General features: G+C 40.6%; 1 protein-coding gene across 4 annotated transcripts in view; it reads left to right on the forward strand.

Annotated features, from left to right (window-relative positions):
* The window catches only part of COMMD1 (copper metabolism domain containing 1), a 241,074-nt gene that overhangs the window by 109,657 nt on the left and 117,488 nt on the right, over positions 1 to 13,929 (forward strand). For all 4 annotated transcript variants that reach the window (XM_017947570.2, XM_021924869.2, XM_017947568.2 and 1 more), the window contains exon 2: positions 3,667 to 3,948. In XM_017947570.2, the coding sequence (XP_017803059.1) occupies positions 3,685 to 3,948 (264 nt within the window). In that variant the 5' untranslated portion in view covers positions 3,667 to 3,684. The remainder of the gene's footprint in view (positions 1 to 3,666; positions 3,949 to 13,929) is intronic.

The raw sequence follows: 13,929 nt of genomic DNA on the forward strand, positions 1-13,929 counted from the left end.
TGCCTGGATCCATTAGAGTAATCACTGTCTATGGCAGCTATAGCCTTACAAAATGTATTTCTTTCTTTTTCTTTTTCTTTTTAGACAGGGTCTTGCTGTGTCGCCCAGGCAGGAGTGCAATGGTGCCATCTTGGCTTATTCAGCCTTGACTGCCTGTGCTCACATGATCCTCCCACCTCAGTCTCCTAAGTAGCTGGTACCACAGATGTGTACCACCCCGCCTGGCTAATTTTTTTGTATTTTTTGTAAAAACATGGTCTCGCCATGTTGCCCAGAATGGTCTCGAACTCCCAGGCTCAAGCAATCTGCCCACCTCGGCCTCCCAAGTGCTGAGATTATAGGCTTGAGCCACTATGCCTGGTCACAAAATGTATTTCTTTAAAAAAAAAAAAAAAAAAAAAAAAACCTTAATGGTCAGAATTACTTCTTGATCCATGGACTGAAGAATGAATGCCGTGTTAGCAGTCATGAAAATAACATCTCCTTGTACGTCTCCATCAGAGCGCTTGAGTGACTACGTGCATTGTTTGTGAGTAGTAATATTTTGAATCTTTTTTTCTGAGCAGTAGGTTTCCTTAAGCCCACTGTGAGTATTTTAAATTCAGCTGAATATTTTAAATTCAGCAAGCCATGCTGTAAACAGATGTGCTGTTTAGGCTTTGTTGTTCCATTTACAGAGCATGGGCAGAGTAGATTTACCATCATTCTTAAGGGCCCTAGAGTTTTCTGAATGATAAATGACCATTGGCTTCAACTTCAAGTCACCAGCTGCATTGGCCTCTAACAAGAGGGTCAGCCTGTCTTTGAGGCTAGGCATTGACTTCTCTCTAGCTGTGAAAGTCTTACTTTATGAGAACTCACAAACAAAAAATAAAGTCCTAGATGGTATCTTTTTCCAATACACAGCTATTTCATCTATATTGAAAATCTTTTGTTTAGTGTAACTACCTTCATCAAATAGCTAGATCTTCTGGATAACTCGCTGCAGCTCCTACATCAGCACTTGCTGCTTCATCTTGTACTTTTGTGTTAATGGAGACAACTTCTTTCTTTAAACCTCATGAACCAACCTTGCTTCAAACTTTTCTTCTGTAAGCTTTCTCACCTCTCTCAACCTACATATAATTAAAGAAAGTTAGGGCCTTGCCCTCGATTAGGTTTTGGCTTATGGGAAGGTTGTGGCTGGTTTGATCTTTTGTCCAGACCACCAAAACCTTCTCCATATCAGCAAGAAGGCTGTCGTGCTTGCTTGCTTTTTTTTTTTTTTTGAGACAGAGTCTCACACTGTCCTCCAGGCTGAGGCTGGAGTGCAGTTGTGCAAACTTGGCTCACTGCAGCCTCTGCCTCCTGGGTTCATGCATTTCTCCTGCCTCAGCCTCCCGAGTAGCTGGGATTACAGGTGTGCACCACTACGCCCAGCTAATTTTTGTATTTTTAGTAGAGACAGGGTTTCACCATGTTGTCCAGGCTGGCTTCAGACTCCTGACCTCAAGTGATCTGCCCGATTCGGCCTCCCAAAGTGCCAGCATTACAGGCGTGAACCTGTACTGCGCCTGGCTCTGTTTTGCTTTCTTGTCATTTGTGTGTGCACTGGAGTAGCACTTTTAATTTCTTTCAAGAACTTCTCCTTGGCGTTCACAACTTGGCTAGCTGTCTGGCACAGGAGGCCTAGCTTTCAGCCTATCTTGGCTTCCTCTCTAAGCTTAAACATTTCTAGCTTTTGATTTAAAATGAGATACATTTGACTCTTTCATTTGAATATTTAGAGGCCATTCTAGGGTTATTAATTGGCCTAAATTCAATATTGTGTGTCTCAGGTCATAGGGAGGCTTGCAGAGAGGGAAAGAGAAGGAACGGCCAGTGGTTGGAGCAGTCAGAACACAAGACATTTATCAGTTTATCTGTCTTCTATGGGCATGGTTCATGGTGCCCTGAAAGAATTCCAATAGTAACACTGAAGATCTCTGATCACAGATCACCATAACAGATATAAATAGTGAAAAAGTTTGAAATATGAGAATTTTCAAAATGTGACACAGAGACACAAGGTGAGCATATACTATTTGAAAAATGGCACCAATAGACTTCCTTAGTATAGGGTTGCCGCAGACCTTCAATTTGTAAAAAATGCAGTATCTGTGAAGTATAATAAAGTGAAGTTCAATAAAGTGATGCACAATAAAATGAAGTACGCCTGTAGATGTGAAAATGCTATGGTATGCTAAAGAGTACTGTGCAAATTTAAGGCATGTTACTATGCTTGAGCTTATATTTAGTTACTGTGTTTTCTTGGATACTAGAATAGAGAACCCAGATTCAATGGCAATTAACTTTTGAAAATTTATGGGAAAGTATAAAGTAGTAAATAATTTCACAGTAGTATTATTGTGAATGAGCTGTTTGGCTGAAGATGGACTTCAAAGCTAAGATAATACATTCACTTTATAATTTACTTAGTGCATCATATGGATAAGGCATTATACAGTTGAAGTATATCAAACCAAGCCTGGCTATAAGGCACTGTGAAATTATGTAAGATTTTTATTAGACACCCAATTAATTTAATTCTTTTGTTTTATTGTTGTTATTATTTTAGAGACAGGGTCTTGCTCTGTTGCTCAGGCTGGACTTGAACTTCTGGGTTCCAGCTGTCCTCCTGCCTCAGCTTCCCAAGTAGCTGGGACTACAGGCACACACCACCACACCTGGCTTGTTTTATTACTTCAAAAAAATTTTCCTTTTATCTCCCCACCATAGAACTGGATATTTAAAAATTATATTCTAGTTATTGATACCGAATTGAGTGACATGGAATTTTTAACAGTAGCTTTTCTGATATTTGATGTTTCCAAACGGAGTATTTTTGCTATAAAGAGCTTATTCTCATTACTGTCTACCCCCTCCCCTGCCCACTTTTTTTTTTTTTTTTTTTCAGTGCAGTCTTGCTTTGTCGCCCAGGCTGGAGTGGAGTGGTGTGATCTGAGCTCACTGCTACCTCTGCCTCCTGGGTTCAAGCAATTCTTCTGTCTCAGCCTCCCGAGTAGCCGGGACTACAGGTGTGCGCGACCACACCCGGCCAATTTTGTAATTTTAGTAGAAAAATGGGGTTTCACCATTTTGGCCAGGCTGGTTTCAAATTTCTGACCTCAAGTGATCTGCCCACCTCAGCCTCACAAAGTGCTGGGATTATAGGTGTGAGCCACCGTACCTGGCCTCCTTACTGTCCCGTGATGACCTTTTATGAAAGTTTATTTCAGTGACTTTTTTTTTTTTTTTTTTTAGACAGTGTCTCTCTCTGTTACCCAGACTGGAGTGCAGTGGTGCAATTTTGGCTCATTGCAGTCTCCACCTCCTGGTTTGAGCGATTCTTGTGCCTCAGCCTCCTGAGTAGCTGAGATTACAGGCATGCACCACCATGCCTGGCTAATTTTTGTAGTTTTAGTAGGGATGGAGTTTCACCATGTTGGCCAGTTTGGTCTCTTAACTCCTAACCTCAAGTGATCTCACCTCTGCCTTCCAAAGTGCTGAGATTACAGGCGTGAGCCACTGTGTCTGGCCTGTTTCAGTGATTTAAGAGTCACTCAAAATATGATCTGTAGTTAAGAAGCTATCCTTTTTAGTTACCTACTAAATTCAAATTATTTGCTTTTTCTGTCATCTTTATAGTCTATTGCGTCTGCAGACATGGATTTCAACCAGCTGGAAGCATTCTTGACTGCTCAAACCAAAAAGCAAGGTGGGATCACATCTGACCAAGCTGCTGTCATTTCCAAATTCTGGAAGAGCCACAAGACAAAAATCCGTGAGAGCCTCATGAACCAGAGCCGCTGGAATAGCGGGCTTCGGGGCCTGAGCTGGAGAGTTGATGGCAAGTCTCAGTCAAGGCATTCAGCTCAAATACACACGCCTGTTGCCATTATAGAGCTGGAATTAGGCAAATATGGACAGGTGAGTTAAACTTAAGTCAATTTTCCTTTGTAAACTATATTTTTCATTACATGTTAGCTTGTTCATTCAGATTGATTTTATGCAATAACAGCAATAGGAAAAGACACTGTTTCCTAGAATCCTTTTTTTAGAGGTAGAATCATCTGAAAATTTGGATACTCTTACTTGTGGACAGAGTCTGGAAACTAGCCTCAGGTCCTGGCAGCTGTCTCAGAAGAACAGAATGGGCCAATAACGTGATTGCTCAGAAGCTGACCACTACTGCATTTGGTTAGATCTCAGAATCCTTGGCATTTGGTTAGAATTTCCAAGGCAATAATAGAGATAATAAATAAAGACCAAGAATTCGGATTAGGCAGCACAATCTCATCCAGTCATCTTTAATAATCAGTCAGGGATAGGAGGCAGTGTATCTTAATTTACATTAATACATTGTTCCTAAAGACCCCTAAATGTGCTATCTCTGTCCTTGAGGTCACAAATAATTCTCAATTTAAACTTATGTACAGTGCTTTTTTCCCCAACAGTTTCAGTAGTCATTATGGCAGATAATTTTAATGTCTATATGGTTTTTCTTGAAGTCATTCACTTTGCGTTCCAGATGACTGCCAGCTCAGACTTTTAATGATCTGGTTTATGTCTTTTGGGGGAAAAAAAATAAATTGGTAATTAGGAAGGGAAAACCCAGGTCACTGAATTAGCTAATCACATTTATTTTCAGATAAATAAGTAAGTGCTTCTATTATATCCTACAATAGAAATTTATTTCTTCTTAATGATGAGAGTATTTTTGAGCTGTCAGATTTTCTCACATATTTTCTTTTATAGTTTCTTTAGATTTTTCAGTGTTTGCAGTTGTGTACTGACTTTAATTTTAATTTAAAAGATAATTCAGGGCTGGGCACGATGGCTCATGCCTGTAATCCCAGCACTTTGGGAGGCCGAGGTGAGCGGATCACCTGAGGTCAGGAGTTCGAGGCCAAGCTGACCAACATGGAGAAACCCCATCTCTACTAAAAATACAAAATTAGCTGGTCATGGTGGCACATGCCTGTAATCCCAGCTACTCGGGAGGCTGAGGCACGAGAATCGCTTGAATCCGGGAGGCAGAGGTTGTGGTGAGCCGAGATCATGCCATTGCACTTCAGTCTGGGCAATACGAGCGAAACTCTGTCTCCAAAAAAAATTTTTTTTAAATAATAAAAGATAATTCGGCCCGGGCGCAGTGGCTTACGCCTGTAATCCCAACACTTTGGGAGGCCAAGGTGGGTGGATCACCTGAGATCAGGACTTTGAGACCAGCCTGGCCAACATGGTGAAACCTTGTCTCTACTAAAAATACAAAAATTAGCCAGACATTGTGGCAGGCGCCTATAATCCCAGCTACTTGGGAGGCTGAGGCAGGAGAATCGCTTGAATCTGGGAGGCGGAGGTTGCAGTGAGCTGAGATCGAGCCACTGCACTCCAGCCTGGGCGACAAGAGCGAGATTCCACTTAAAAAGAAAAAAAAAAAGATAATTCATTAAAACATTTTCACCGGGCCCAGTGGCTCATGTCTGTAATCCCAGCACTTTGGAAGGCCAAGGCAGGTGGATCACTTGAGGTCAGGAGTTCAAGACCAGACTGGCCAACATGATAAAACCCCATCTCTCCTACTAAAAATACAAAAACAAAACAACAACAACAAAAATTGCCGGGCATGGTGGCAGGCACCAGTAATCCCAGTTACTCCGGAGGCTGAGGCAGGAGAATTGGCTTCAGCCTGGGAGGTGGAGGTTGCAGTGAGCAGAGATCACGTCACTGCATTACAGCCTAGGTGGGAGACCCTGCTGCAAAAAAAGAAAAATTTTAAATTTGGAGTACCTTTTTATGCTACTTGTACTTGTTGACTAGTTTGTCTGATCCTAAAGTGAGTTCTGTTTCTGGGCTTGGTGGCTCACGCCTGTAATCCCAGCACTTTGGGAAGCTGAGGCAAGTGGATCATCTGAGGCAAGGAGATCGAGACCAGTCTGGCCAACATGGGGAAACCACATCTCTACTAAAAATACAAAAATTAGCTGGACATGGTGGCAGACACCTGTAATCCCAGCTACTCAGGGGGCTAAGGCAGGAAAATCACTTGAACCCAGGAGGCAGAGGTTGCTGTCAACCGAGATGGCGCCACTGCACTCCAGTCTGGGTAACAGTGAGACTGTCTCAAAAAACAAAACAAAACAAAACAAAAAAAACCCCAGCTGGGCGCGGTGGCTCACGGCTCTAATCCCAGCACTTTGGGAGGCCGAGGCGGGTGGATCACGAGATCAGTAGATCAAGACCATTCTGGCTAACACGGTGAAACCCCGTCTCTACTAAGAACACAAAAAAATTAGCTGGGCGTGGTGGCGGGCGCCTGTAGTCCCAGCTACTCGGGAGGCTGAGGCAGGAGAATGGTGTGAACCCAGGAGGTGGAGTTTTCAGTGAGCCGAGATCGTGCCACTGCACTCCAGCTTGGGCGACAGAGCGAGATTCTGTCTAAAAAAAAAAAAAAACACTCATCTGTTCTCTTAACCATTATGTTATGTGACAGATATTTTTATACACACACACACACACAAATCCAACAGATTAGAAAAGTATAATAAGTACACTTGGATATCTAAGTTTTACCAGCCATTTATATCGGCTATTTAGTTTTTATCCTGCCAGTAGTGCTTATTTCATTTTGTCTATATTTAACATTTGGGAAGGAATATGAAAACATATCTATTTTAAGACTCCTAGAAAGCTATGATATTATTTCATTAATACTATCATAGGTTTTTAGGTTACAGGTTGCTTATGTCTGTAATCCCAGCACTTTGGGAAGCTGAGGCAGGCAGATCACTTGAGGTCAGGAGTTTGAGACCAGCCTGGCCAACATGGTGAAACCCTGTCTCTACTAAAAATACAAAAAATTAGCCGAGCGTGGTGGTGTGTGTCTGTAGTTCCAGCTACTCAGGAGGCTGGGGCACGAGAATCACTTGAGCCTGGAAGGCAGAGGTTGCAGCAAGCTGAGATCGGATCACTTCACTTTAGCCTTGGTTACAGAGACTGTGTCTTGGGAAAAAAAAAAAGAAGAAAAAAGTGTAGCAATGATTGTATACATATGTCAAAACTTATAAAATTGTATACTTTATTATGTGCAGTTTATTGTATATCACATACTTCAAAGTAGTAAAGAAATGGTCACAATGAAAATGATTGATATTGCACTTCAGCCCATAAAATCCTTTTTTTTGTTTTTTGAGATGGAGTCTCACTCTGTCGCCCAGGCTGGAGTGCAGTGGCTCAATCTGGGCTCACTGCAAGCTCCACCATCTGAGTTCAAGCGGTTCTCCTGCCTCAGCCTCCCGAGTAGCTGGGATTACAGGCGCCTGCCACCACGCCTGGCTTATTTTTTGTATTTTTAGTAGAGACGGCGGTTTCACCATCTTGGCCAGGCTGGTCTTGAACTCCTGACCTCATGATCCACCCGCCTCGGCCTCCCAAAGTGCTGGGATTACAGGCGTGAGCCACTGCACCCGGCCTATAAAATCCTTTTTAATACAAATACATGAAGTCAAGAAAAGTTGTAAAGAATAAAGTAAACAATAATAGAACCTAGACTGGCAGTAAAATATACAGCCCACATCCTACAGGAAATGTTTTTGTGAGAACTGGATCCTTGGTTAGTACTTAGGCCAGCTTCTAGGTTAGTGTTATTTATGAAATACTCCACTAAATCAAGTGCCCAATTTTTAGAACACCTATAGGCACCCACATCAAAGTTGTTTTCACACTGCTGACATTGAATGAACTTGTGAGAGAATTAACGATCCTAGGATATCAAGAAGTTGCTTCCAAGAAGGGTGACCCGTCTTTTGTTGAACTCTGGTGTGTGTGTATGTCTATTTGTGTCACCCAGGACAACTAAAGTGCTGTCTTCAGTATATGTCATTTTAAAGCAGTAATTCTCAGCCATGGTCACACATAAGAATCACATTCAGAGCTTTAAACATTTTGATGCTCAGGCCTTACCCCGACCAATTACATAAGAATCTGTGGGGGTGGAACACAGGTAATGTTGTTCTTTAAAGCTCCCCAGAAGATTTCAGTATCCAGGGTTGAGAACCACTGTGTTAAAGGTAGCTGAAATAATTGGATTTGATGTGTTAATAGAACTTGGTGTCATATTTTTATGTCAAGAAGTCAATATATGTTGGCATATTGCTTCTACTTGACGTAATTTGTAGAGTGCTTGGAATTATTTATTCAGGAACTAGTGAAGGTGGATTTCTTTCGTTTCCCTCACTCCCCATTTAAATTTCTCTCTCCTGTTCAGTTTGTCTGTATTACTTTTCTTTGGTCTAAAAAGTACATTTGAAAATCGGCAGCCAAGTACATACATAACCTTGTTTTCTAAACCACAGTATATGTTGCAGTATCCTTTGATATATGAGGAAGCCAAAGTAATAGAGAAATAAGTAAGGCAGTATACCTTAATTGAAATCTGCAAAACTAGAGAAAATGAGTAGGAACTACTGACGCAATTACTTTGCTTGTAGTGAATTTTTTTCCAACAGAAGTAAAAATTTTGCAAAAATAAAACATGATTCAATTGTAAAAACATGCAGAAAGCTTTAAGGTGAATATTTTATATCCAAAAGATGAACATCAAGTGCTTTGCTTATGAGACTGAAATCCTGTCGTATTTGGCCATAAATCACTGTGAGATCTGAGCCATGAGGACTGTTGGAATCAGGCATATGTCTTTAGAAATGTTTTATATTTGCTCACCTAACACCTTTGTTGTGTTTTCCTTTCCTGGAACTTCAGTAGAAATTATAATAGAAGTGTTTTTCTTTTTTTAAACACTAACTGGGGAGAAGGGATGGTAATTTATACCGTTAGTGGAGTCTCATTTATGCTTATTTCTTCTTTTTTAGGCTTAAATTTAGGTATTTTATGAAGATGTGTTTTCTTTTATGACTTCTTGTCCTTCCAGGCCAAAGGGACATTTTGTGAGGAAACATTTAGACTCAGTCTCAGTACTGAACCATTTAGTACTAAATTGTTCTTGCACATACATTTTAAGATGCCTGCATGTGGAGATCCCAAAATATAAAGCTCTTTTCGTTATTGTTTTTTAATGTATTTATTAGTGGCAAATGTTCTTGCCTTTTCTCAAGTAAGGTTTAGTTCAAGTACTTCTCTAGTTTTGGGTTGAGTTTTCAGCAGACCTATAGAGGAAGACAGATTTTTATATTTTCTGATCTAGTTGTTTTTTCTAACCAACTCATATGTTCACTCCTGTCATTTATAAGCAATTAGATGAGGGGGATATGCACTGATCATACATTACAGAATCAAAATAGGTTGGACTCTATATTAAAAACCCAGCAATTTTGTCTGAAACATAGATAAACCTCTAATCTCAAGGGAAGGTATTCATTTATTTTTAATTTATAAATTTCTTTTGAAATAAATACAATAATGCTCTGCATAATGACATTTCAGTCACTGATGGTCCCATAAGACGATAATGCTGTATTTTAAAGGTACCTTTTCTATATTTAGATATGTTTAGTTACACAAATATAATACTTATCATTGTGTTGCAGTCGCCTACAGTATTCAGTACAGTAATGCCCTGTACAGGTTTATAGCCTAGAAGCAATAGGCTATACCATATAGTCTAGGTGTATAGCAGGCTACACCATCTAGGTTTGTGTATGTACACTCTATCATGTTCAGACAATAAATCACCTAATGGCACATTTCTCAGAAAGTATCCTCATCATTAAGCTACACATAACTATACACTGATCTCCTTTTGTAATTCTAGCTAGTAAATAAGGAGTAAATCTGCCAAAACCTATAATTAATAATCTGTTTATGTCTGGGCAGAGTGGCTCACACTTGTAATAGCAGCACTTTGAGAGGTTGAGGGAGGCAGATTTCTTCCCAGGAGTTTGAGACCAGCTTGGTCAACATGACGAGACCCCCTCTCTACAAAAAACATGAAAATTAGCCAGACATGATAGTGCACGTCTGTAATCCAAGCTACTCGGTAGAGTGGGGATACCTTGAACCCAGGAGGTCGAGACTGCAGTGAACTGTGATTGCGCCAATACCCTCCAGCCTGGGTGACAGAGAGTGAGACCCTGTCTCTAAATGAATGAATGAATGAGTGAATGAATGAATGAATAAATAAATAAATAAAATCAGTTTATACTGAGCTTGATCATGTACCATTGTAGCTTTACAAGCCTGAGGAACGTCCACAGCTATCTGCTTTGTGTCATAGGGGAAGCAGCAAAGTTGCGTGCGCATGCACACACAATCTTTCTCTCATACAAACACACATATATATTTGTTTATAACTGTGTATGTGTGTAAATACATGGAGAGATTTGTAAGGGTAGGATATAGGGATTAAGTAAAATGCCATTTTATTTTATCAACATTCAGTCACCATTTTGAGATCATGTTGTCTTACTCCAAATAGCTACCAAGGGGAACAGATACCGTGTTTGGTTATATAAGCTGTAATGCAAGCAATACAAATTTGTTTCTGATAATTCTTGTATTTAAGGTTGATTTTTACTTTTAATAATGTACTAAAGGAAAGCCTCCAAAGAAATTAGTGAAACTAGTTTTCTGATAGACAGTCAACTATCATTTGTCAGTAGGGATTGGTAAAATGTAACAGCTTGAAGATACTTAAATCAGTTTAGAATACATTTTTTGTTTGTTTGTTTGTTTGTTTACTTACTTACAGAGTCTCCCTCTGTTGCCCAGACTGGAGTGCAGCGGCAAACTCTTGGCTCACTGCAACCTCCGCCTCCTGTGCTCAAGCGATTCTCCCGCCTCAGCCTCCCAAGTAGCTGGCACTACAGGCATGCACCACCACACCTGGCTAATTTTTGCATTTTTAGTAGAGGCAACACTTTATCATGTTGACCAGGCTCGTCTCGAACTCCTGACCTCAAGTGATACGCCCACCTCGGCCTCCCAAAGTGTTGGGATTATAGACGTGAGCCACTGAACCCAGCCTAGAATAATTTTTTAAAAACAGATAAAGGAATTTTCCATTTCATATTTTATATCAGATTTAGAACATGGAATTTACTTAAACTTTAATTCTGAATGAGTCAACTCTTTTCGTAGCTCTAAGACATGTTCCATGATAGTTTGTGTTCTAAAGTTACGGTCTTCAACTTACAGTTGAATTTAAAGGTATAATTTATAGAAGGCAATGCTTAAAGTTTATAACAGAAAAAAGAATAAGACTGGACGTGGTGGCTCATGCCTGTAATCCCAGCGCTTTGGGCAACTAAGGCAGGTGGATCACCTGAGGTCAGGAGTTCGAGACCAGCCTGGCCAACTTGGTAAAACCCTGTCTCTACTAAAAATACAAAAGTTTGCCAGGCATAGTGGCACATGCCTGAGGCTGAGGTAGGAGAATCGCTTGAATTGGGAGGCAGAGGTTGCAGTGAGGCAAGATCATACCACTGGGATTACAGGCATGCACGACCATACCCAGCTAATATTGTATTTTTAGTAGAGGGGAGTGTTTCCATGTTGGTCAGGCTGGTCTCGAACTCCCGACCTCAGGTGACCCACCTGCCTCGGCCTCCCAAAGTGCTGGGATTACAGGAGTGAGCCACTGCAACCGGCTCCTTTGGCAGTGATTTAGTACAAGTCCCTGGTGATTGCCATTTCCTTCTCACCACCTCCCACAATGTTGGTTTTCCATTTTTTCAGCCCGCTGTCAGTAGGAACTAGCAAGAAGTAAATTGGCAGAAAAGCTATTATAAGCAAAATGAAGATTCACTTAGCTAGTGATTCAAAGCATCACTATATGTCAGACTCACCTGAGGAGCTTAAAAAGAAATTAAGATGCACAGACCCCACCTCAAAGTAAGTGGCTTTACTTTAATTTGAGTGAAGAAAGATTTCTTCTCTGAGGTGAGCTGAACTTTGAATGACAAGAAGGAGGCAGCCCCAGGAAGATCTGGGGGCACAAAATACAGGCAGAGGGAGCAACCAAGGCAAGAAATTAGCCTTGTTTAGAATTTTAAGTGTAATGGGAAGCTATTAGAGGGTTTCAAACAAGGAAAGATGTGATGTGACTTATGTTCTAATAGGATTGCCTTGATTCACCTATGGAGAATGGATTACTGGGATCTCAGTACTGGGATACTGAGATCCTAGGGGGAAAATATCACTAAGGTTGGAATTGCTTTTTTGCACATTAAAAGCAATTCTCTTTTGCCTCGACCTCCATGTGATGGTAATTAGGTAAAATGGGATTTCAAGGAAAAACAAAATACAAAACAACAAAAGAAAAACTGTTATCCTTCATTCTCTTAATAAGATGAGGCGTTCAGAAATGAATGGAGCCAATATTAATATTCCACTCCAAAAAATAGTAGAAATGACTTTATGTGAACTTCTCACAATCTCCATTGCACATTTCCATCTCTGTTTCTCATTTATGACAGGTCCCTTCTTTTACAAACTTTTATTATTAATAATAATATGTTCCAAAACTTGTTTGTCAAACCCAGGGATAACTAATAAAAATCAATATTGTAGGGGGAAAAAAGTGAAAGCAGGAGGCCACTTACTGGTCCAGGTGAGATAACAGCAAGGAAATAAAGGTAATTTTAACGAAGTGAAGTGAGCAGGTAGAGTGTATGTTTTGAATATGGGTGAGTTACTTTGAGTTGACTTGGAAGGGATGTAGAGAATTAGAGAAAGTGAGGAATCACAGATAACACCTTGTTTTTTCTTATAAGACTATGTTAACATAATTTGGTAATCCTAGTCATTGTTAAACAGTCTTATTGCGGTGTTGACTGTCTAATATACAACTTGAGTTTTCTGATAGCTATAATTACCCCTTCCACTTGGGGAAAAAATATAAAAGAAATCATTTAACGTTTGGCAGTTAAGAAAATGTTGTTTGTACTGAAGTAATTTTATTTTTAAAACTCTCAATTTACAAAGAGATGCACTTGAGATTACTGAACATAAATTTTTTATAGACTTTAAAAGAAAATCATTTTTTCTTATGATGTGTCCTTTCTTATGTATACTATACTCAATAAAATGATTTAAAGAAAAAGAGAGAGAAAGATGAATGTCTTCGCAGATTCATTGACCCTGTGAGAGCAGGGCTTTGGCACTGCTGAAGTCCTCAGCCTCTGACTAGTAGCTTGCCAGCATGCAGCCCCTGGTGTTGGACTTCTTTCAGCTGTTCAGGCTGTCTGTTTCTATTCTTGTGGACAGATGGGGTGCTTGAGAGGAAGCCAGGAAGCCAAGCCTTAAGAGGACTTGGAAGCAATTTTTGGATGTAAGTCCCTTGTCCTAAACTCAGGGGTAACAGTGTATCCTGCCCAGCAGTGTTGAACTGCCTGTGTTTGTCTAGTATGTGTGTACTGGCTGGTTGGCTCTGGGCTTCATTCCATGTATGCCACTGCTCTATTGCCAAGATAAATGTAGAAGGCCTCTGGCCCAAGCCCATCCTTAGTACTTTTAAAAAAAATTGTGGTAAAATATACATAACATAAAATTTTACCATTTTAACTTTTTTTTCCCCCCCCCGAGACGGAGTCTTACTCTGTCACCTAGGCTGGAATGCAGTGGTGCAATCTTGGCTCACTGCAACCTCTGCCTCCTGGGTTCAAGCGATTCTTCTGTTTCAGCCTCCCAAGTAGCTGGGACTACAGGTGTGCCCCACCATGCTGGGCCAATTTTTGTATTTTTAGTAGAGATGGGGTGTCACCATATTGGCCAGTATGGTCTTGAACTCCTGACCTCATGATCCACCCCCCTCAGCCTCCCAAAGTGCTGGGATTACCAGTGTGAGCCACCGCGCCCGGCCATTTTAGCCATTTTTAAATGTGTGGTCCAGTGGTATTAAGTACAGTCCAGTGGTATTAAGTACAGATGGTTTTCCTTTTTAAGAGATGACAG

This window comes from Papio anubis, chromosome 14 (genome assembly GCF_008728515.1).
Source record: "Papio anubis isolate 15944 chromosome 14, Panubis1.0, whole genome shotgun sequence".
In the NCBI taxonomy this organism is placed as follows: domain Eukaryota; kingdom Metazoa; phylum Chordata; class Mammalia; order Primates; family Cercopithecidae; genus Papio; species Papio anubis.